The 24,698-nt window shown below is 43.8% G+C and overlaps 1 protein-coding gene across 7 annotated transcripts in view; it reads right to left on the minus strand.

Moving 5' to 3' along the window:
• LOC144680873 (3',5'-cyclic-AMP phosphodiesterase 7B-like) overlaps window positions 1–24,698 on the minus strand; it is a 189,668-nt gene that overhangs the window by 45,697 nt on the left and 119,273 nt on the right. For 6 of the 7 annotated variants that reach the window (XM_078542356.1, XM_078542358.1, XM_078542357.1 and 3 more), the window contains 3 exons: window positions 18,051–18,134; window positions 12,680–12,831; window positions 264–327 (listed from right to left, as the gene is read on the minus strand). In XM_078542356.1, coding sequence (XP_078398482.1) covers window positions 264–327; window positions 12,680–12,831; window positions 18,051–18,134 — 300 coding nt within the window. Of the gene's footprint in view, window positions 1–263; window positions 328–12,679; window positions 12,832–18,050; window positions 18,135–19,320; window positions 19,463–24,698 lie in introns of those variants that run through there. The other variant, XM_078542359.1, reaches the window with a different exon arrangement.

Raw genomic sequence — 24,698 nt, forward strand, 5'->3', positions numbered from 1 at the left:
CTAAGAAAGAATCATGGCCTTGGCTCAATGGTAGCTCTCTTGCTCGAGTCAGAAGGTTGTGGGATCAACTACCACTACAGAGACTTCAGAATATCTTCACTTCATTAGTAGCAACATCTTGCAACTATATACTGTGATATCATTTTTTAATATGGTTATGTAACATTACATTTTGTACAAGTACATTTTGGTAGACACAGTACAAGCTCCCTCCCTCATCAGCAGCATACACCAACTTACTAAAAATTCACTGATTAACTTACCATTTGTCAGACGGTCAAACAAGAAAATGTCAAAGTTCCACCTTCCAACTTTTGATAGCATATGCTGTAATGAAGCAAATTGGGAAAATAAAATCAAATTTTATGCAGCTAAACACATAAAATAAAACCGTGATTACATTAATTTTATTGACTATTACACCAAAATGACTTCACCTCTGTTTTTATTTTGGTATTGCTGGAATTTATCACAGTTGAGAGCAGTCAGCATATTAAGGGAAAGAGTATAGTTTCACACAGTGATCTCACTAGAATGGCTTTGCAACAAACGTGCTCAAGACCCTTTTAAAAATTTAAATTTATCATGACTATTTAATATCTTACTTAACATGTAACAAAATAAAACAAAAGATAAGGAATCATTGGAGGCATTCTAAATTGAGTACTGAATTGGAACAAACAAGCAACCTAAATCTAAGTGAATTGTAAGAAATGAACAGGGACTTGATTGGGGGGGAAACAGCAAATTGATTTTCCCAGATTAAACAGAAGTTTTATTTTCACCATTACCGTTTTTAACTCATATTAAATCCAGTAAATTCTGTCCTTTGATTTAAATTTTGTTTTCCTCATATCTCCAGTGCTTTATCCTCTTCTTCTACGGTGAAGGCTGATACAAAGTAATTACTTTGCTGGTCTGCCCTTCCCTTATTTTCAATTACATATCTCCGCCTGTTTTTAGGAACCTACATTATCCTTAGCCACCCTCTTTCTCCCAATATATTGGTAAAAACTCTTAGGATTATCCCTTGCAAGTTTTATTTCTTTTTGCAACTCTTATTATATATCTTTCCAGCCCATGTGATCTCCTCAAATCTTTGTATTTGTGTAAGGTTTTTCTTTTAATTTTAACTAGCTTTCAACTCTTTTTGACCTAGGTTGTTTAATTGCACAAATAAAGTTCTTGTCCTTTAGAAACATGTAGGTATCTTGTATTGTACCAAATACTTCTTTGAACACTTCCAAATTAGTACCCATTAACAGTTCCACTCAGTTTACTGTGGTTAGTTTCTGTCTCATAGCTTCCAAGCTAGCTGTAACTAAGTTTAAAAGCTTGGTTCGTGATTACCCTTCTCTTAAACCTAATATTGAATGCAAAAAAAGTTGTAGTCTCTTTTAGCTAGGCGTTCCCTTACCATTAGATTGTTGATTAATTCTGCCTCATTACTCAACACTGAATCTAGAACACCATGTCCTCTTGTTGGTTCAAGAATACAATTCCAGGAAACTGCATCAAACATTTGATGCCATGCATTGAACTGTAGCAGCTGCTGTTTTCTTATCTTCACACTGCTTGCTCAATAGGAATGAAAGGATTTGCAGGATGATTAACAGGCCGCAATATGAATGCTCCTTCCATAGTCATAACCATCTTTATACCAGTCTAAATATGAGGGCCATTAGTACTATGTAGTTGGAGGCTTCTCCAGGCTCACATAACTCACTTGATCACCAATGCATGTAGCCTGCTGGATGCCAAGCCAGAGCTCCTAGACCCACTAGCTGGGACAGACTGGAGCAGGGCTTGAAGCCTGTAGCTCTTGAATTAAAGGCAGGAATGCTACCACTAAGCCAAAGACTCATTCCTACTGTAGAACTGAACAGACTAAATAAAATCAAAACACAATTCCGCAGCTCGTTTGAAATTCAGATTGAAAGTTTATTAAAAGTGTCTCTGGTTCATAATTTGAATTCTCTAAATGTTCAATATTTGCGAGAAATAATCTGTTTAACTTCATAGTCATAGTCCATTTTATTAAAAAATGGTTATAGTGTAAACAGCCTTTTACTATTTGTTTAATTTGTTCAGGAAGTTTTACATAACCACAAATGATAGCTAGTTGTGAAGTATTTTTGGCAAAGTTGTAACATTTTTTAAGTTTTCAAAGAATGTGACATAATTATATTTGTGACTGACAGTGCCCAATTGTGAATTTTAAGCTAAAAATGTGTAACCTGAATTGAAAAAGGTGGAAACAGATTCATAAGATTTAATGTCTAATAGTACATGGTCAAACACACTACTGAAAAACAAATGGTGTGTCAAATGGCAATTCATTCAGCTTCACGGAATGACATCGAATGAAAATCTGTTACATAGCTAGATATCCTACTTCATATACAACCTTAGTTTAGCAGCACTGGGAGGGTGGTCCCAGGCTTTGACATTAAAAAGGCAATGGGGTAGATTTTAGTCTTTACTGCCTGGGAAACAAGCATCTGGGCCTCGTGGCCCTCTCATCAATTTCCCAAACCCCCATGAGGCCATCCCTTTCTCACTCATGAAATGCAAAAGGCAGTTGTGGTGGGGGGGTGCTTTGACCCTGGCAAATTTACCTGATGTCCACTTGCGCAACAATTGACTCCCAGGCCCGTCATGTGGTTAGTCACAGGAAGTGCGCCACCCAGAAGAGGATGCAGGCTTTAGAGCGATATTTTCAGCAGCACTGGGAGCCTGCCATTCATGGGTGTTACCAGAGTCAGAGGGTGTGGGCAAAGACCAAGCCAGGGGATAGATCAATAGAGAAGCAGTGGCAGACATTTAAGGGGATATTTCAGAATACTCGGAGTAAGTATTATTATTCCTACTGTAAAGAAAAACTCTAAGGGGAGGACCCACCATCCGTGGTTAACTAAAGAAATTAGAGAAAGCATCAAACTTAAAGAAAAAGCATATAACTGTGCAAAGATGAGTGGCAGGTCAGATGATTGGTCAGAATATAAAGAGTGGCAGAGAATAAAAGATTAATTAGGAGAAAGAAATTAGGGTATGAGAGGAAGCTAGCTAGAAATGTAAAAATGGACAGCAAGAGTTTCTGCAGGTACTTAAACAGGAAGAGTAGGTAAAGTGAGTGTTGGTCCTCTAGAGAATGAGAATGGGGAGTTAATAGTAGATAATGAGGAAATGGTGGATGAAATTACTAAATATTTTGCTTCTGTCTCCACTATCGAGGATACAAAAAATATTCCAGAAATAGCCATAAATTGGGAGGTGGAGGGGAGAGAGGAACTTGGTGAAATTACAATCACTAGGGGAGCAGTATTGAGAAAACTGACGGAGCTGTGGGCTGACAGGTCGTTGGGTTCAGATGGACTTCATCCTAGGGTCTCAAAAGAGCTAGCTAATGAGGTAGTAGATGCATTGGTGTTAATTTTCCAAAATTCCTTAGATTCTGGAAAGGTTCCATCAGACTGGAAAGTAGCAAATATAACCCCTCTAATCAAGAAGGGAGGGAGGCAGAAAACAGGAAACTATAGGTCAGTTATCTTGAAGTCTGTTGTGGGGAGAGTGTTAGAGTCAATCATTAGAGAAGTTATAGCTGGGCATTTAGAAAAGCTCAAGGTAATCGGGAAGAGTCAACATGGTTTTATGAAAGAGAAATCATGTTTAACTAATTTATTAGAGCTCTTTGAAGGAGTAGAAGGGAGTCTATAGACATACTGTACTTGGATTTCCAGAAAGCATTTGATAAGGTGCCACCACAAAGGCTATTGCAGAAAATCAAATTCATGGTGTAGGAGGTAATATATTAGCCTGGAGAGGAGATTGGCTGGCTGGCAGAAAACAGAGAGTATGCATAAATGGGTCTTTGTCTGATTGGCAGGATGCGATGAGTGGAGTCCCTCAGGGGTCTGTGCTGGGGCCTCAACTTTTTACAATTTACATCAATGACTTACACAAGGGGAGTGAAGGCCTGGTAGCTAAATTTGCAGACAAAACAAAGATAGGTAGGAAAGTATGTTGTGAAGAAGACATAAGGGGTGGAATTTTCTGTGCCTGCTGACATCAGGCACGTTTGGAGGCGTGAGTGGAGAATATGGCAAGAAGGTCAAAAATCAGTTTCATGCTGTCGTGAAACCAGTTTGCAATTGTCCACACTGCCCATCAATGGCAGGCCGCGTTTCCCACCGTCGGATGTCAGGAACTTTATCATAATACATCTGCATATCATTATAAGCTCAGCTCACCAGAATCATCCCCCACATTAGATCAACCGAGATCACGCCAATGTGTTTCACAACAGAATATATATAGGGGATGTAAATGGAGGGCTGCTACTTCGAGGGGAACTCGGAGTTGAATACACAGTAAAGTTGTGCAGCGCTCACGAGGGTCGCCTGCTGGACCTCAAGGTTGAGGCACTGCACATTCAGTGAGGGCACAGGCGAGTCACTTTTTCCCAGGGCTGACAGTGCAGGACCGGGTCAAGGGCTGTACTGCAGTTGAGGTGGGTTGCGGGGGTTGAACAACTGGGACAGTTCAGATGCAGCCAGATTGACATGCTTGGAGTCTGGCCCCTAGCTTATCTGCCCACTCAAGCAACGCAGAGGCATGGAAGTGCCACCAAGTGCTCCAGAGCTTTTCACCCCTCGGGCACATGTTGCAAACTAATGAGCATTTTAGTGGACTGCAGAACAGGTGGACACCTACGCACATTGTACAAGCTCCTTGCAAAAGTTTGTCATGGAGCAGTCACTGGTGGAGGTGCTCACAGCCCCTTGCAATGTCATCACCCCGGTTTGGACCAGTCTCCCCCATGGTTCAAGCTAACAGTGCAGCCTTGCAGTGCGGGTTAGGAAAATGTCTGTACCTGAGCTGAGAGCACAGCATGCAGTCCAGTGGCCGAAGCTGCTGCCAATCGCTCAGGTGGAGTGGGGCTGAGTTGCATGGGGTTTCGGGCAGCCATGCAGCGCACTAAACACTGGACATCCAAGTGGTGGCCAGCACTCTCTGGGATGCGTTAAGAGGCCTTCAGACTTAACAAAGGCAAGTTCTTAGAATGCCCATGTTAACCCATGCGTCTCTTTATTCCAGCCTGCAGGAGGAATACATCAGGAGCATGGATCCTAGTGACCTAGCTGTATGCCTCGTGGCTTACAGAGCATGGAGATGAAGGAGAAGAGAGTGACGAAGTGCCTGGTTTGGCAAAGGGAGGAGCAACACCAGCAGGAACAAGAGGCGGCTCCCGCTCACGCTGCTGAAGAGCCACAGTGAGCCGTCACTGGTTGGCGCCTAGCTAGACCCAGGGTCTATAGGCACCGCCTTTCATTCCTGCAGATGACCGAGAACCAGTGTCGCTGAAGACTGCGCATTTCCAGGGAACTGGTCAGTCACATCTGCCACCTGCTGCAGGATTTGGTGCCATGGGGACATGGAGGGCATCCACTGCCAGGGGCCGTGAAAGTGACCGTGGCGCTTAACTTTTACGTCAGTGGCTCCTTTCATGGCTCCACAGGTGACCTCTGTGGGATGTCCACTGTGACGCACTGCCATATTCAAGAGCCTTGCCCCGGCGACACTATATAATACGGTAAAATCACTCTTGATGTTGTATTTGCAGGACAAGAGCGTCTACAATGCCAGGGAGATGGCCAGGACTCGGGGTGGGTCTGCCAGGCCATAGGTGATTAGAAATGTTGTGGAGGTAGCCATGGAGGTTGCAGCTGGTTGTCGGGGATGGAGAATCACCCGTAGCAGCTGCTAAAGATGGTGTTACAAGCGCTTTGGAACATGATGTTAATGGTGGAGGTGATCTTGTTAGTGCACTAAGCAGAAGAGGATGTTGGTATCAGAGGCAGTGGGTTGCATGATAATGGCACCTCAATTATGGTTAAAGGTAATGGAGTGTATCCAAGTGTGCTTTCACAATGTCAAGGGCTAAATCTCATTAGCTCCTTTTGTGTTTCACACAAGTCCCAGCGGTACTCACTGATCAACACCCACCCCCCGCCATGCCCCCCACCCCCACCACGGGCTGCTTCGTCCCTTAGGCAACAGGAGGAGAAAGAGATGTCTGAGGAGACAGCATCGCAACTGACTAGCCCACACTCTACCAACACAACTATTAGCACATCGGAGGAGTATAGCGGACAGGTAGAATCAATGGCATGTGCTAGAAAAATAGAAACATAGAAACTAGGAGCAGGAGTAGGCCATTCGGCCCTTCGAGCCTGCTCCGCCATTCATTATGATCATGGCTGATCATCCAACTCAATAGCCTGCTCCCGCTTTCTCCCCATACCCTTTGATCCCTTTCGCCCCAAGAGCTATAACTAACTCACAACGTTTTGGTCTCAACTACTTTCTGTGGTAACGAATTCCACAGGCTCTCTGGGTGAAGAAATTTCTCCTCATCTCAGTAAATGGTGATGGAGTGCAGGAGGAGGTGTCTGAGTCAGAGAGAGCTGTGCATAGAGCCCCTCAGAGGACAGTCATGATGATGTTCCAGTAGGCATGGAGGTAGGTAGGGCCTCAGGAATTACCTTGTGGGGCACAGTACTTGGGAGCCTCAGCAGCAGATGTGTGGAAATCTAGAGGAGTTCCCTGAGATAGTGCGAGCTCATATGCTGCAAGTGGAGGAGTCCGTCACAATGATGGGCTCATGGAGCATGAGCTCCAACCATGACAGAATGGCTAATCTCAGAGAGACACATGCAGTATCACACGAGGTGGATGCAAGATCTGCATAACTCCCTGCAAAGGGTGCAAGGCTCACTCAGTGGCCTGGAGCTGTCCATTCAGAGTATGACTGCTGGTAGCCATGGAATACGTAAGGAACTGCGTCCCCCTAACAGGACGTTTGCACTGGTGGCATTGCGGTTGCTGAAATGGATGACTGCTGCGCTCAAGAAGCCAGTTCCAGCTAACCCACCTGAAAGCCAACCTAAGGCTGTGGAGGTTAGTGAGGAGGGTGAAAGTTCTGAGACATCCCAGCACTCCCATCTTCTTCTGATTCCCCAGCCCTTTCACCAGCACCCTTGTTTATGCTACTTGTCGCAGTGACAACGGCTGCCGCTGCAGAAATGCAGAGGCCGCAGTCTGAAGTCCCCGATGGGTCCCTCCATGATGAGGCCAGCCAGCCCGCTCCTCATTGCCATACAGCATGCCCAACTGAGCAGTCAGCCTCCACCTCCTCCGAGGCAACATGGGGCTGGAGGGAGAGGCACTACATAGGAGCGTTCATGAGTACAGGGCACAGTGTTACCTCGATCACGGATAGGTTCATCATGGTTTCATTTCATATCACTTTGTTGACATCACAGTTAAGTATGTTGTAAAGACACACTTCTATTACAAAGAATGTTTTGGGGCAGGATTTTTACCTTGTTGGGTGGGCGCGGTGGGCAGGCCTGGGAGTGATCTTGATACCGACCACCGCCCGCGATCGGGTCCCAACCGCGATTTCATGCTGGATGGCCAATTTACAGCCAGCCAGTGTGAACTGCGTTCTGCAACGCTGAGGGCCATCAGGGTGGAGAGGAGAGCGAGCGTGTACAAAGCTGCCTCAGGGAGCTGAAGATTTATAACAGTACAAATAAAGACTTAAAAACTAAGGTGAACATGGCCCCTCATGTGACTTTGTGACATGAGCAGGGACATGTTATAAATGAGATTTCAACATTTGTTTTTTTTTGGCTCCTGTTGGAAACCTCATCCCGCCTGTGGGTGATGTTTCAATAAAAAATCCAAAGGTCTCGTGGTCTTTTCGCCCGCCCGCCAACCAAACGGTTGGATGGGCAGTGAAAAATCCAATTTAATGAGTTGATTAAGGGCCTTAATAGGGCTCTTAATTGACGGAAGGCGCTGCCACCTCTCGCGTGCGCCCAGTGAAATATTGCGAGAGTGCGCGATGACATTGGGACGCTCACCCAAGACGTCATCGTGCACTATTTTACTCTTGTTCGGTTCGGGCACACGCTGCCCAACAAAAGAAAAATTCTGCTCTTGGTCTGTTTGTACACTAATACTCTCAATGAGAATGTTTACAGAATGAATGAGGTTCTTACCATTTGCACTGAAGACTGCATGCTGAAGTCCACCTATTGCTGATGCCATCAGAAGCAAGGATGTGCCCATGCATGTCTGGCAGTGGCAAACTGTTTCCTAGATAAGGTAGTAGTACACCAAGGGTTATGACTTGCGATGCTCCTTGTAGCATTTCTTGTCCATCAATGATTGTTTTTAAGGGAGGACCAATGATCAGGCTCAATGATCAGTTTATCATGTGCACTTCAAGCAGGAATTTTGGGCAGTCATCCGCACATGATTGTTACACAGTGGCTAAAGTGGATTCCCTGCATGGCAAGATGCCATGTATGAACCAGGGAAACATGCTTGTGTGGTTTCTCTACTACATTTGAAGCCTTTGTCTTCTAGGTAGTGCAAGCCGTAGGTTCACAGGGAGCCAAGATGTTCGACTGCATTGCATGTTGTAGATGTAACACACTGCTGACACTGGAGGCCAGTGGTGGATGGGTAATTTGGAAGATAGTTGAAGGAGTGGCAAACACACGGGTGGCATCACTCTGTACCATGTGTAGTCGCTGCAATACTGGTAGCACAGATAATCATATCTGAAGGTCGTGGATCTAAATTTATGCTTCCTGCTAGCACTCTTGGCATAGTGAGCATTGTTTGACTAGGCAGAAGGTTGCGTCTTCTCCAGCTCACTGACAGCCTCTAATATTTATGCGCATGGTCCAAGTTGTGAAGGGCTGCTCAAGGTGTATTTGTGCTCACTATGCTGAGGCCAAGGGTTATGATGGTCATGGTTTCAGCCATGTTGATGTTCTGTTGGTTTTCTTTCTTGTCGGGAATTTCCCTGAGGAGATGTGGCTTCCAAGTTAAAGGTTAATTATATGGAACATGATAGGGTCCCCCTTGTCCTCACTTATCACCCCACCAGCCTCCGCATTCAAAGGATCATCCTCTGCCATTTCCGCCAACTCCAGCATGATGCCACCACCAAACACATCTTCCCTTCACCCCCACTGGCGGCATTCCATAGGGATCGTTCCCTCTGTGACACCCTGGTCCACTCCTCCATCACCCCCTACTCCTCAACCCCCTCCTATGGCACCTCCCCATGCGAACGCAAGATATGCAATACCTGCCCCTTCACTTCCTCTCTCCTCACCGTCCAAGGGCCCAAACACTCCTTTCAAGTGAAGCAGTGTTTCACTTGCACTTCCCTCAACTTAGTCTACTGCATTCGTTGCTCCCAATGCGGTTTCCTCTACATTGGAGAGACCAAACGCAGACTGGGTGACCGCTTTGCAGAACACCTTCGGTCTGTCCGTAAGCATCACCCAGACCTCCCTGTCGCTTGCCATTTTAACACTCCACCCTGCTCTCTTGCCCACATGTCTGTCCTTGGCTTGCTGCATTGTTCCAGTGAAGCTCAACGCAAACTGGAAGATCAGCACCTCATCTTCCGACTAGGCACTTTACAGCCTTCCGGACTGAATATTGAGTTCAACAATTTTAGATCTTGAGCTCCCTCCTCCATCCCCTCCCCTTTCCGTTTCTTCCCCCTCCTTTTTGTTTTTTCCAATAATTTATATAGATTTTTCTTTTCCCACCTATTTCCATTATTTTTAAATGTATTCCACCATCATTTATTTATACCTTTTATGCCCTTTTAGTCTTATTTCACCCCACCCCCACTAGAGCTATCTGTACCTTGCTTGTCCTTCTATCCACTCTTAATTAGCACATTCTTTTAGATAATATCACCACCTTCAACACCTCTTTGTTCTTTTGTCTGTGACATCTTTTGGTTATCTCCTCCTATCACTGCTTGCTTGTCCCAATAACCACCCACCCCCCCAACCCATTAAACCAGCTTATATTTCACCCCTCTCCTATTTTTACTTAGTTCTGTTGAATGGTCATGAGGACTCGAAATGTCAACTGTACTCTTCTCTGCCGATGCTGCCAGACCTGTTGAGTTTTTCCAGGTATTTTTGTTTCTGTTTTTGTTTTGGATTTCCAGCACCCGCAGTTTTTTGTTTTTATCTGTGTTTAATTATATGGAAGTTGCTCTCTGAGGATTGGCTGAAGTAACCGGTGACATTTCAAGAGCCTGGGAGAATCCTCTCTGTATTAAGAGGCTTCTGATAATTACCCCCTCCTGTAAAGAATCTGCCAAGGCTACATGGGCCTGCTCCTCAGGTGGCCTCCCTTTGCTGCCCTCTTCCTTCTCCTCAGCGTCATCTCTATTATCCTGGACAGAGGGCCACCTCCTCCTCATTGTCCTCCTGCTCAGACATCATAACTATAGCACTGACTTCTGTCCTCTCTAGGCCCCTCCGCTGCGCCATGTTGTGCCGAATGCAGCATATGATAGTTATTCCGGAGACCCTTGTAGAAGAATACTGTAGTGATCTTCAAGAATGGTCATGGCACCTAAAACTCATCTTCAAAATGCCAACGGCCCACTCAATTGTGTTGCAGTTCAGCACATGGCTGTTGTTGTACTACCTTTTGGGTTTCATGTGTGGCCGCCTAAAGGACAAGGTACCCCTTGTCTGCCAGAGACCAACTATGGACTTGTGTTGATGTCTGAAAAAGCCGAGGCAGCTACAAACTCCTCAGTATAAAAGAATCATAGTAGCATCCTGGGTATCGTGCACATATGTGCAGGAATTTCTTGGTGTGGTCATACACCACCTGCACATTCAAGGAATGGAAAGATTTCCTGTTAATGAAGGCCTCCAGTTGACGACTTGGTGCCCTTATGGTGATGATCGTGCAGTCTATAGCTCCCTGTATTTGAGAGAAGCCTGTGGTTTCCACGAAGCCCTCTGCGTGTGTGCAGCCACATCCATTGGGATGTTTATCTGAGCAAAGAGGGCATCTGTAACTGCCTTGATACGCCTGTGGACAACTGATTGTGAAATGCTGCAGAGGTCTGCAGCAGACCCTTGGAACAGGCCAACAGCATAAAAATTTAGAGCTTCTGTGACCTTAATTGCCAGCAGCAGAGCATGTGGATCTGCAGGCTGTGGTGCCAGATCTTGTTGCATTGTGACATGTATCTCTGTCACCATTTCTATGGTTAATCTCAGTCTTCTTCTGCGCTGTTTTCCTGTCATGTCCATTTAAGACCTTCAGATTCAGTATATCTTTACCTCAGGGTAGAACCTTGTGGTCTCCTCCTCCTCCTGTCTGGTTCACATTGTATTGCCTCCAATTCCTGGCCTTGTCCTCTTCCTCTTGCCACATGTTGCTCCCTCCCAGGTGCCTCTGTGACCCATATATAAAATGGTGTCTTCCTCATTTCAGCAGCTTGTTTGGCACGATGTGCACTCATCCCCTTATCTGGCACACTACCCTTCCTCCTATCTGGATGTCCGAGTGAAGATGGCCAAAAAGATAGGCCCTTCCAAGGCCACAGGCCCCACCCTCCAACTCCCTTGGGTGTCAGCCATATTTGTGCTAGTGGACTTATTGTGGCACTTCTTTAAACTTTCTGTGCTCTCCAAAAATACCTCCCGCTAGCTTTACAACTTTTGTTGTAAAGTCCTAAGTCACGTGAGTCGGGTTCTGGAAATGGCAGTGACAAAAATAGCTTCTGTTTGCACATTTAAACATGCCTCTGCTTCCGCGAAATGTACCTGTGTGAAATCCATCTCAACCTCATTTCTCCCACCCCCACCAGCGCCAAAAATGGGTTGTGGCAGATAATGGGGCCTGACTTGCGGACCTGGGGCCTCGCCATTTTGGATAAGGCGCAGAGTCTCTATGACTCTGTGAAAACCCAGGCCTTGGTTATTTTTTGGAGGAAATCCAATTTTCCTCTGCATTCCGACCCTTTGCCATTTTCCTCAGGCCTGATGGTGTGCCGGGAATGCCTAGTGTGCAAAACGCACACCCGCCATGCTGAGGTCTAGTTCCCCATTTTAAATGGGGGATGAAAATCAGATTTCCTCTGCGTACTATTTTCGTCTGGTGGTGTGGGATTTTGGAAGGTATACCAGGTTTGAGAGTTTGTGAAGAAAATGGAAAGCCTGCTGGAACGTTCTGAAAGGTTGATATAAAATGATTTTGCACCTTCAAATGTCTCGATTAGGTGCTATATTGTAATGTAAATGTGTTTTTTATGTAGTCATTCATCATAGGGTTCTGTCCTTTAAAGCTAAATTGAGCCTTACATTGACCTGCTTTAGTTCACATGCATCACATAACTTTTTCAATGGAGAAAGTGTCATAATGCAACGAAAATGTCACAAAATGTACTGTCAGTCTGTGCTGTCATCTTTCCAACAATGATTTACACGGCTTTGGCTGATAGAAAGATAACTGCTTTTGATATTTCAAACAAATCTAACCACCTGCTCCCTTACATTGATTGACATGCACTCTGCGTTGAAATTGAAATGGCCACCTCCTGTTTTCCCTTCCCAGTGAGTAGTTTATTATTTGGACAGCTAACTTGGTTCCTGGTGTAGAGCCTGGATTCACAACCTTCTGACTCAGGGGCAAGACCCACCATGAGCCAAGACCCCTTAACCTATTGCAACTCAAAATCTAGAGAGTGTCTTAAAAGTTTTTAAGCTTTGGTTCCAGTTTAATGAAGGATGATTGAAATCATGTTAATTAAAATCTCACGTACTCTGGCTTGTCCAAGGTAGTCCTCATCCAGTAAGTGCAGACACGTCTGTGGTACAATGCCACGTAGCAGTCGAGAAGCATGAAAATACCTCTGAAAGCTCAATAGTCTTTTCACCCTTTTCTTTGTGCCAATTTCACCTGAATGTGCAGTTGCTAAACAAAAAGAGAGAAACATTTGTATAAAAATAATTGGAAGTTAAAAAGACACACAAATTAAATGCATCCTACAAAATGTAGCCTGCATGCTTGATATATTATTAAGTCTGATTTGGTTATTCCTAGTTCCTAAACCAGGAGCAGGTTATTCACCCATTGGCAAGCAGCCATAAAGCACTCTGAATCAAAAATAGCATTGGTCTCATTAAATTATAACAGTTACATCTGTTTATACTGTGTAACTTTCCCATGGTGTTGCTTACAATAAGTTGTAGAGTATACTGCTACACAATTAGAGAAGTACTGGACTATGTTATATACATTATACTGTATAGTGGAGCTGTGTTTAACTTGTTCTGTGTCTTCAAAGCTACCAATTATTATAAATAGACACATTCTGAAATCCATTAGAGCTAATTCCTGTTGCTGTATAACGGTTTGGGGTGAAAAATTGTCCTCGGCAGTCATGCAAAATGGGCAATCATGAATCAGTAGCACTTTTGACACACCACCTAACTTTCCACTCCTTTGTATTCAGACTAGCAGTTGCATGTAAATCCTCATTTGGGGAGAGGCCAAGTGAGAGAGGAGACTAGCAGCAAATGGCTCACTGTCCATTTAAAAAAAATGCTACCAGTTCTTTGAAAAGTTCTCTGCCTGTTCAGTCACGATTCGTTCAAATGTCATTGGAATTTTATAAAAATATGTTTTCTGAGTCAATGAAATACAAATGGGACACCTCCAAGTGCAACAAAGAGGTGCAGCTGATGTAAAATTTATACGTATAGGCTTTGATTGGTTTTAAAAGATGGCCAACAATATGCCACATGTAGAAGGGATATGCTTCTTAGCCTCCTTTTTTTCAGTATACTATAAAAATTGAGACTTCCATTCCCCTCTCTCTCTTTCTGTCCTTGTTAACTATGCCAAATTGCATCACTAACCTAAGCTTTTCCATTTTCATCAATTACAACATGCTGCTTTTTAATAAATACACAGAACTAAAAGACGGAGAAAAACATTAGTTCCAAAAACTAACAGATCGAACTAAGACCAGTGATAATAAGTAGACCAAATGATAAAGGATCCCCCCTGGCCTCACATCCTATCACAATCACTGCATTGTTTATTGGATGAAATGGAAGACTAAACATAACTCCACAAATTAACCCTACAAATGGGAATATTTGGAGATTTTTTTAATGATGAAAAAGATGTACTGCACTTGGAACCAACACTTCATCTACAGAACATTTACAACAATTACTTTCTCCTTTAAGTTAGACTACATTTTGAAGGGGACTTGTCCATTTTAAGGTAATGCCTTCTCCTTCCTCTCAACTGTACCCTCACCTACACCTTTGATGCCCTAGTCCCCAATAAAAACAAGATTCTCTTTCACCTTGGTCATTCCCCCTGGTAGGGCCCTCATCCCTGCTCCCTTAAATCCAAAGAATGAATACCTGAAAGGAGATGGGGCACAATTGGCTTAGCCATTCACCAGCACATCTGGTTGGACCATATAAACATTACTTGGTCCTGCTATTGTCTGCGAAAGCAATTCATAACTCCAGGACTATCCTGGAATGCAAAGAGAACCTCCAGCTTCTTTTTTCCACTGCAAACCATCTTCTTAAATGCCTCTTCCCTGTCTATTCCACCCTCACCTCCAACAGTAAGTACGAGGAGTTCATGAAGATTGGCCTGGATTTTCACTCCTGAGTCAGGTCGCAAGGTTTGGGAAATTTCCTGGTTCGCCATGCCCCTCTCAGGAAAAAGTGCCCCAAATGGTGGGATGGGGTCACGCCAGCTTTCCCCGGATGCAGATAGGAGATGGCTGCTGGGACTGCCAAGTGCTAAGGCGGGCTGTTTCAAAGGCTTGCCTCGGTTCTCTGGGACATTGTCCCAGTTGTTTTCTTAAGACATTGGGCCCTCTTGCCCTCAGCCCTGAAACCTGCTCACCCACTCCCCATGGCCATACATGCCAAATCAAGCCAGCCTATGCACCTTTACATGTCGTTGAATGTTGGGAGCCAGCTGATTTCATGTACATACCAAGTAAAGAAAGTCACAGTCTTGAGCTTACTGACATGGAATTTTTGGTTTTGTTTTAAACAAGCCAATCCAAAATAATCTACCCTGATATTACTTTTTAATGAACTAATAAGTGGTAAACATTTTGAGATCTTGATACACAATAGAAGAAAATGTCCTCCATGTGGTACATGTAGTGAAACTGTAAATATGAATGCTTTAAAAGACTTCACAATATGTAAAGCACAAAGGAGTGGCTTTTTGATAGACAGTTAACATTTTACACAGAAATAAAATATAACCATTAAATATAATAATAGTGCATGCAAAAGAGTAAGAATTCCTAATTAGTAACTTGAATTCGGCCAGGATTTCGCAGAGTGGTAATCAGAGTCGGATTGCCACTCCACTCATTCTTTTTTTACCTCGTAATCTTTTCGATCCTGTCTCGCCCGACCTTCTGACTCAGGCCGGGCAAGACTTGTGCAGGGTAACGTGTTCCTGAGGCCTTCAATTCAAGCGCTGCTGAATTGGAGGCAAGGAGGTCACACCCCCTTTTTTACGGCACTGGCTGCTGTAAATCAGGTGAGTTTAAAGGTCCAGCCAGGGAGAAGGTGGGTTTCTCAGGTAAGTAGTTAGAATTTGCGGGGGGTGGTGTGTGTGGGGGTCAAGCACTTGGTTGGTTGGGGGGGGGTGCAGTTGGACGGCCAGGGGTTGGGGTGGGCGTCGGGCAACCAGAGGGAGTGGGGGTGGTCAGGCACTAGGTGGAGGGGGTGGTTAGTGGGGGTTGGACAGCCACAGGGGGGTTGAGGGTTTGGACAGCCTGGGCGGGAGTGAGGGGTGGTGTCTGACATCTGGTGGCGGGGGTGGTTGTGGTGGCTGGGTCTGGGGGTGCCAGTTGAAGGGGGTGGTGTGGTTTGGACAGTTGGGGGAAGAGTGCCAGACAGTCAGCAGAGGGGGCAGATGGTTGGGTGGTGGGCAGTCAGCGGGGGGGGTGTGGACAGTCGCTGGGAGGATGGGGGGGCGGGGGGTGGGTGGGGGGAGGTCAGGTCGGGTGGGCCAGGGGCCAGATCGGTGGGGGGTGTGTAGTCAGGTGTTTGGGGTGTCCTGGGGATGCCAGAGTGTCCCATGGGGGCAGGGGTTAGTCAGGGGTGGGGGAGTTCCCTGTGGGAGGGATTCCTTGGGTCGGGAGAGAGCCCCATGGGTGGGTGCGGGGGTAGTTTGGGGCATGAGGGTAGTAAGGGGTGGTGGGGGTGTCGGGGGCGTCCTGTGGGAGATGGTCATTGGGGGGTGGGGGCGTCCCATGGAGGGTTGGTGTGGGTCTATACACTAGTTACCCAGAAGCTGGAAGTGCTTTCCATTCTTCTAACCTTTTTTGCGTAACTACTGCTGTAACACAGTTGGAACTATCTGAAGTTTGTGATTTATATTGCATTTTTGGACGGGTGCCCAGTGCAGGGCATCGAAGGTTTGCACTTCCCGGGCATTTGCCTTGCAAATCTTACCTGGGAACTTCCAGGGGCAGGGTTCCCCAGCGCATCTTTGGGGTACCCCCCAGTTACACTGCCCTGGAGTATGGAAGTTACGGCCAAAGACTTTGCGTTATCACAAATGTTTGCTCAGTGCTGTTTAAATAAGACATTGCAAATTTGCATTTGAGCAATCCAAAACAAAGCCTTTCATACGTCAAAAGCATTCCAGCAATTTAATAAAGTCAATGTGTGTGCTTCATTCTCTTTGAAGGTTTCCTATTTGAAGCTTACACTACATGAAGCCGGAAGCAGGTGCTACAGTGCGGTGTGCATATGAATGCTTCAGAGTCAGCATAGGAAATGGACTTTAATCATTTGAGTGCTTTAATTTTGTGCTTTGCCAATAGCAGAGATTATTTGACATGAAAATTTTCCAAGAGATTTGCAAAGATCCAGAATTACACTTCAAAGCATGCAAGCCAAGAATTACATATGCTTGAAAATGGATTAGCGTACAGTATTTGACACACACAACTGGTTGCTGTTATTGAGCTCATTGGTAGGGATGTCACTGCCAGGGCCTACATTAGTACGTGCGTCACTTTGCTGTAAAGCAGACCAGCAATTATTACAATTTTTGCTAATTATATACAATGTCAGAGTGTGTTTCTTTTGAAAAAAAGGGTTGTGTTCGATTCACTATTGATTTAATCAAGTATTGTACACTGCCATTGAAAACAGCACAAGTGATTCTTATTATCTGTAAAGTGTAGGGCAGAGTTAGCATGTATCGGGGGCTGATCTCTAGACACTAAAATTTGTCATAGGTTCCCTATTAATTTTCCGCAAATGGACTCAAACATAGCCATTAGCTTGCTCCTGCTTATATGATCTATGTTTGCACAAAATGGCCCTCTCTCTTTTCCCTCTCCCTCCCCAAAATAAAAAAAATCATTAATTAGGTTCTCTGTGAGCAGTACTTTAGGGGGCTTGCTAGATGGGATATCCAAACCAAATTTTAATAAAATGTATCCAATTATATCATGGGCACTTAAAATTTGAGTTTAAATAAGAGATGGGTCCCATATATGTAGTACAAATGGCAACTGTTTGAAGAAAAGCCTCCGGCCCTGTGAGCCAATGCTGTTGTTTATTGCTTCACATCATCCAAATTGCCCGTAGGTTAACTTCTATTACCTCATCAACTGAGGATTTTCTCTTGAAGAGAAGTATGTTTGGTACACAGGATGATGAACTGCAGTCAACCTTTTACCAAACATACTTCTCTTCAAGAGAAAATTCTCAGTTGATGAGGTAATAGAAGTTAACCTACGGGCAATTTGGATGATGTGAAGCAATAAACAACAGCATTGGCTCACAGGGCCGGAGGCTTTTCTTCAAACAGTTGCCATTTGTACTTCATATATGGGACCCATCTCTTATTTAAATTCAAATTTTAAGTACGCATGATATAATTGAAGACATGCAGTTAATTAGCGCAGTCAATTTCTGACACAAATGCAATTTTGTTTCAAAAGGGGAATCCATGATGAATGGCCAGACAGTAAACTTCCTCACTTTAATTTTACTGCAAATTCACAAGAAAGAATCCACTTGCAGGAATTCAGCAAAAGCAGCAGCCATGTGCTGTGAATAAAAAACTCTGGACCCTGTGGGTTTTTGTCTCAAGTATTCTGTTGTGGTACTCACTATTCAGAAGGCGAAAATCAATGACTGGGTACGACCCTCGGCGCTCAGAGAGAAGCCCTGCTTGCCCCCTCACTCGTGCATTTCCTGGGAAAACAGATTCAAGAGAAACATAAGAAATAGTGGTGTCATTGTTCAGCATTAGTATTCTATGCTGCTGTCTTAGTCCCCTTTTATTTTACATCACATTTCTAAAATCTTCACATGTTGTCAACATAATTGGATCAATTTCCATGTTTTGATAGAAGTAGATATGTTGAACGTGATATCTGCAAAACTAAAGTAGGTTCTGGAGTAATTAGCTAAATAAAGTGACTAGTGTATATAATCAGTGCTGTCAACCATCAATTACGATTTTATTAAAGATCCAGGCCTAGGTTTTCTCTAGGCTAACATGCTGATGGAACCATAATAGGTGGGCAATTCTGCCCACTGCATGCACATGCTTTCAAGGTCCAACTAATATATGTACGCAAGTGTGGACACCCAACAAAAAGATCCATTTGTGGCTGGGCTCAGACGGTAGAGGAGGTGGAAGTCTTAGTAGTTCCGCAGGTTTCAATATCCCAGAAGCAAAAGAACTGCAGATTCTCAAAGTATGAAAGAAAAAAATCACTCTGGAAACACTCAAGGAAGTATCTGTGTAGAGAGTAGATGAGTTTTGATGAAGACATTAATTCAGCTGTTTTTGTCCACAGATGCTGCCAACATTTTCAAGATTTAGGGCCCAATTTTAACTCACTGAAAACCCCAACCAGTTACACAGAGTTAAAATTTGGCCCTTAATGCTTGACTTATTTTGCTGGGCCTGTGATTATCTGTGAAATTTACTCGAAAGTCAGAAGCTGCCGGAGGAGAAGGAGATAAAAGCAAAGAACTGCGGATGCTGGAAATCCAAAACAAAAACAGAAACAGAAATACCTGGAAAAACTCAGCAGGTCTGGCAGCATCGGTGGAGAAGAGCACAGTTGACGTTTCGAGTCCTCATGACCCTTCAACAGAACTGAGGAGAAGGAGCTTTTAGGTATGATGCCATGTTTTCAGGGGAGGTTCTTCATTTTAGGTAACGAAAAGTTGTCCCTGTTAGTTTGCTCCTGATTTTTCCAGAAGCAGCAGGTGTTCTTCCAATTGCTGGGTCTTTCCAAATGAGCCTCTTCTCCTTCATGTCTAGTATTGATCAAGCTGCTACACCTGGATCCCTCTGGCCAAGGCAAAATTATGAAGTGTTCTGGCAAAATTTGTGAGAACCATGAGAGAGTACATGACGCCTTACCACCTAGATCTGTTGAGGCAGCATAATTGAGTTTTTGACACACCAAAGACATGCTGAGTGATGGCTCAAATTGTTGAATGCACCTCATTGTACAGTTCCTTGCCTAGTCTCCCAGCAAACTTCAATAAAGTTTTTAGTTATAGTTATATCATCTCCAAACAAATCATCCAGTAAGTCCACCTGGAACATGACAAGCAAGTGTTATTGTCTCAGCATGAATGAGTCATGGTTGCTCCTCAGGTATCTAACATGTGGTGAAATACAATTCTGCTGTTGCAAATGGCATCCAACACCTCACGGATGCCCAGTTTTGAGCTGCTAGAGCCGTGCTTAATCTAACCTAGCACAGTAGTAGCATGATATAACCTGATGTTTTTATCTTCATTGTGAAGCCAGGGCTCAATTTATGCAAATACCATGCAATGGTCACCAAACCAATATTGTCATGGACAGACACTTCTATGATAGGTAAATTGGTGAAGACAAGGTCAAGTAGGCTATTGCCTCTTGTCCTCTTTACTTTCTGCAAGCTTAGTCAGGTAGTTATGTCCTTCAGGTTTCAGTCAGTTCAGTCAGTGGCGGCACTACCGCTCATGGTGACTGAAGTCCCTCATCCAGCGTATATTCTAATATCTTGAATATTGCTGAAAAAAGAGGCATGTCTAAGCTTTTCATCTTGTGCTCATCAGGACACTCGCAAGAATAACAATATAAGGGGGAAAACAACAATACTGTATGCAAAGAGAGTGCCAAGTGGTTGGCAAGTGTTGTTGCTATGGAGAATGCACCACTGATGGTGACTGACAATTAACTGCCAAGCATTGTTTGAAATTTAAACCAGGCAGCTTGACCTGAATTTCAGTGCAGCAGGAGTGATCACACATCTTGGCATCAATGGTGAAAGGACAACATAAATCATAGATTGCCAAAAAAAGTGAAACACTATTAATTTGGAGCCAAGGAACAGAAGTACACCTAATGCCTGCAATTGGCTTCTCATTTGTTTTTGTCACTGTTGTAATGTAGGAAACATGGCAGCCAAACACAGCAAGATCCTGCAAACAGCAATGGAATAAATCATCACATTGTCTCTTTTAGGTGTTGGCTGATGGATGGGATAAGTGTTAGCCAGGACTTCCCTGCTCATCTTCCACGGGATATTAACATCCACCTGAGAGGACCTTAGTATAACATCTTGTCTGAAAATCAGCCCCTCCGACTCCCACAGCGTTGCTTTGAAATATCAGCCAAGTTTCTATTCTCAAGTCTCTAGAGTGGGTCTTGAATCCATAACCTGCTGACTCAAGAAGTGTGAGCACCATCACTGAGTCAATGGTGACACCTATTTCTTGCAAGCTCCCAGACAAAGTGTCTATCCATTCTAGACAAAAGCACTGTAGAATAACATTCCTGTAAACAAGCATTGCTGCTTCTACCGCAGCCTAGGTCTACAGACATCAACGGAGCCTCCCAAAAGGAACATTTCCTGAGCGGATGTTTGGCTACTTGGCATATCCCAGTGGTGTCTGTATATAAACATAGTTCCTGTTTGATGACAAAGTTCACCCTGAATCACATCTAACTGTCATTAAGGGTGGAGTACATATGGCAGACAGCTCAAAGATACTAAAACATCACATACATTATAGGCCCCGGTCAAATGGAAATTAATGTCAAGGTCAGTAAATGTGTCTGTAACATAGGAACACTGCCTTTAAACAGAAGCTGTGTTTGGAAAGAAGAAAACTGTCAAAACGTTTTTTGTAAACTGTGCTGTTAATTGATCTTGGAATACAAATTTTACATTGTAAAACAAGTTTATATCTGGTTGTTTAATAAGTGGTTAGAACCAGGGATAAAATGTTTGCACTGTATTTTAAGTTACAAAATTCTAAAAATATAAGCTAGTGAGGTTGTACAGTAGTACAAGGAACACAGTCACAAGCAAAATGTTCTTTTACGCAATCATTCCCTTTATCCACTCTGAGCAGTGTTCACACAGAATACCTTAGCTTCTGCCAAAATTTTGTTATTGACACTTGGTTGTAAAAGATTCTGCTAATCCACATGATAAAATTTTAATTCATCACCTAGAGCTATCTACTGTCTGTTGTATATTTTATTTGAACACTACACTGTCAGTGGAAAATGAAATAGAATTCGGTGGCTCTCCTGTGGCAATCACATGCACAAAATAATAAGAGGTTGTTGACCATTTGAAATCTCCATTCCAAATGACTTTTAAAATATTCTCTCAAATTGGATGAGTGAAATTTAGCGAAACTTTTGAAGTTTTCAGGATCAACAGAGATGGCAAACCATCTTTTAAATTGTAATTTCTAATTCCATAGGGAAGTGGGATTATAGTACATATTTTCTGGTTGAAGAGTCCGTGCAGTCACAATGGACTGAATGTCTTACCTTCTGTGCTGCAATTTCAATGGGATAATTTTAAAGTTTTAACAGCTAAGGTTAGAGAATTGATTGCCTCTTTTATGCCCGGTACGATTTTCGTTTCCATTGAAGCAGCTGAATCACTACCGCCTGTTTTTCGCCCAGTGGTAAAAGTGAAAATTTGCCCCATCCAATAAAGCTAATTTGGCTACGCTACTCCAGCCTTTCTGGATCCTTGCCAACTATTTTGGTTCTGTTGCAACTGAACAGCCAAACCAATTTAGTTCTACTATCTAAGAATATCATCTCTTTCTAAGTAAATCTCCCCAACTTTCTTTGGGTTTATACAAGTATTCATGTAATACTGTTTCAGAAGAGCTTTCCTTTACACCATATTGATGATCATATCAAGCTGGCACTGCAGTTAGGCTTGCCAATTCTGGTTGACATATTTCTGGAGGGTTGCTCACATGACATTGGATCACACAGTATTCAATTACATAACATGTGATCATTTCTGTCCACTCTTTGCAAATATTATTCCACTTACCTTATTTGAGTGTCTCAGTGTCACCAATGGCTGAATAACATTTTAGTCTTTTTGCTTTGTAGAATACAAAGAGTTCAGTGAGATGAATTACAACATTATTTTATAAATCAAACCAAGTCTAGGGAACTCATTTCCTGTGAATATTTTGGGTTACTACTATACATTTTGTTTCCTTCTATTAAGTGAAGCTGCCACTGGTCCAAATTCTTCCCCCCCTCACATTTTCAATTTTGCCCCTCACATTACCTGTATTTTCCATCATTTCTTGCTGCTGGCTCCCATTGCCTTTGTTTGTTATTCTGATCTTGCTGCACTCCCTTCTAGTTAACCAATTGCCCACACATGACTAATCTGGCACAAAACCGTTCACAGTACTCCACGTGGATAATTTAAATTAAGGTGAGCATTAGAATGCTGCAGGGCCAAAGGTTAATTTTTAGCCTTAAATTCATTCCCCCCATGCATTGTACAGGGATTCCTCATCCTCCCAATTACAAACTGAGTTTTACTGTCTTTGTGTCAATATTTGCCAGTATTTTCTCCTCTCCAGTTTGTCTGAGGCACACTGGTGTGAAGTTCACTTCTCTCCTGAGTTGCCACCAGCAGTGTCAATGAACCTCAATTCTCAAGAGAGTTGGCTATCCCAACCATAGTAGACATTGCACCACTCAACTTAATCTTTCTTATAGCTAAGATAAAAACAATAGTACACAACCAGGGAGGGTACTTGCACTAAATGAAAGCATTCTACACTGCAAGATCTCAAAGGTTAATAAAATGAGTCCTGGATCCTGACAGCAGACCTGCTGCTGGTGGAAAAAGCTCCATTCACAATCAATTAAACCAATCAATCATCATCTGTCCTCTCAGATGAATATAAAGATCCCATAACACTTGGTTTCTCTTGGTTTCCTGGCCAACATTTATCCCTCAAACAACCACTAAAACACAAACCGCTAAAATTATAATTTGTAGGTCATTCTTGTTTGTGGGATCTTGCTGTGTGTAAACTGACTGCCACATTGCCATACAAGTGGTTATACTTCAAAAGCACTTCATTTGCTGTGAAGTGTTTTGGGACATGAAAGACGCTACATAAATGCAAGTTCTTCTGTCCATACCTGTACACCAATGACATTCCACAACTTCATGTGCTCAAGAATTTCAATCTTAGGTTGATCAGCATGATGTGATCCCTTGTAGGTGGTCTTGGAAAAGTTATAATTCAAATGGTTTTATGAACCCAATACACCCATATACTGTTACCACTATTGCCCTAATCTAGCATTGACTGTATTCCTCCCTAATGTGTGTAACAAGGAAAGCTGCAAAACTAGACTCCCCAGCTTCATAATAACTGACACAGCCCCCAAGAAATGACAAAGTTACACTAAAAACAAGTAGAATACAAGCTTGCAGTCAAACTAATCAACATTCCTCCATATATAGGTCTGAATAATACGGTCCGTGGCAGTGGGCGGGAGTCAGACTCTGAAGCAAGTGGCTCTCCGACTCCTGCCCAATGCCACCCCCAGCCCCCAGCTTCTCTAGGATGGTGGATAATACAGCAATCCTCCAATTATCATTCGCCAGGGGGGTTTCTAGTCCGGAGTGTTTCAGGAAAGTGGCCTGTTCAACCAATGGGGCCTAGAGAGCGGGACCTCTGGACACTGAGCTGGCAGGCCGGGACCCGGAAGGAGGTCATGGCCACTAATTTAAAGGGACACCTGGCACGGGAATGTGTCAGGTACACCAGGCATAGGAGTTTTCCGGAAGGCAGAGGATTTTGGTGCGGTGTATAAATATTTGCAAGCATTGGCACAGGTGAGTCTGAATTTTCAATTCGCCTTAACTATTTTCACAGAGGGACAAAATTAAGGAGCTTTGGCAGGGAAGACGCAGCCATGACACCACATCCACAAACATTCACTCCCTCCACCACCGATGCACAGTAGCAGCAGTGTGTACCATCTACAAGATGCACTGCAGGAATTCACCAATGCTCCTTCAACAGTACCTTCCAAACCCATGACCACTACCATCTAGAAGGACACGGGTAGCAGGTAGATGGGAACATCACCACCTGGAAGTTCCCCTCCAAGTCACTCACCATCCTGACTTGGAAATATATCACCGTTCCTTCACTGTCACTGGGTCAAAATCCTGGAACTCCCTTCCTAACAGCACTGTGGGTGTACCTACACCACATGGACTGCAGCGGTTCAAGGAGGCAGCTCACCACCACCTTCTGAAGGGCAATTAGGGATGGGCAAGGAGCGAAGCCCACATCCCATGAATGAACAATAAAAAAGCACACTATGCATAACCCTGATGAAAATGGGGAAATATGGAGCAGCTGACTGATAACTATCCTTCTCCCTCCATGGATGGCCAAGAGAAGGAAGCCAGGTGATGGGAACGGAAGAAGGATCAA

The sequence above is a fragment of the Cetorhinus maximus genome, chromosome 5 (assembly GCF_964194155.1).
Source record: "Cetorhinus maximus chromosome 5, sCetMax3.hap1.1, whole genome shotgun sequence".
NCBI classification, from domain to species: domain Eukaryota; kingdom Metazoa; phylum Chordata; class Chondrichthyes; order Lamniformes; family Cetorhinidae; genus Cetorhinus; species Cetorhinus maximus.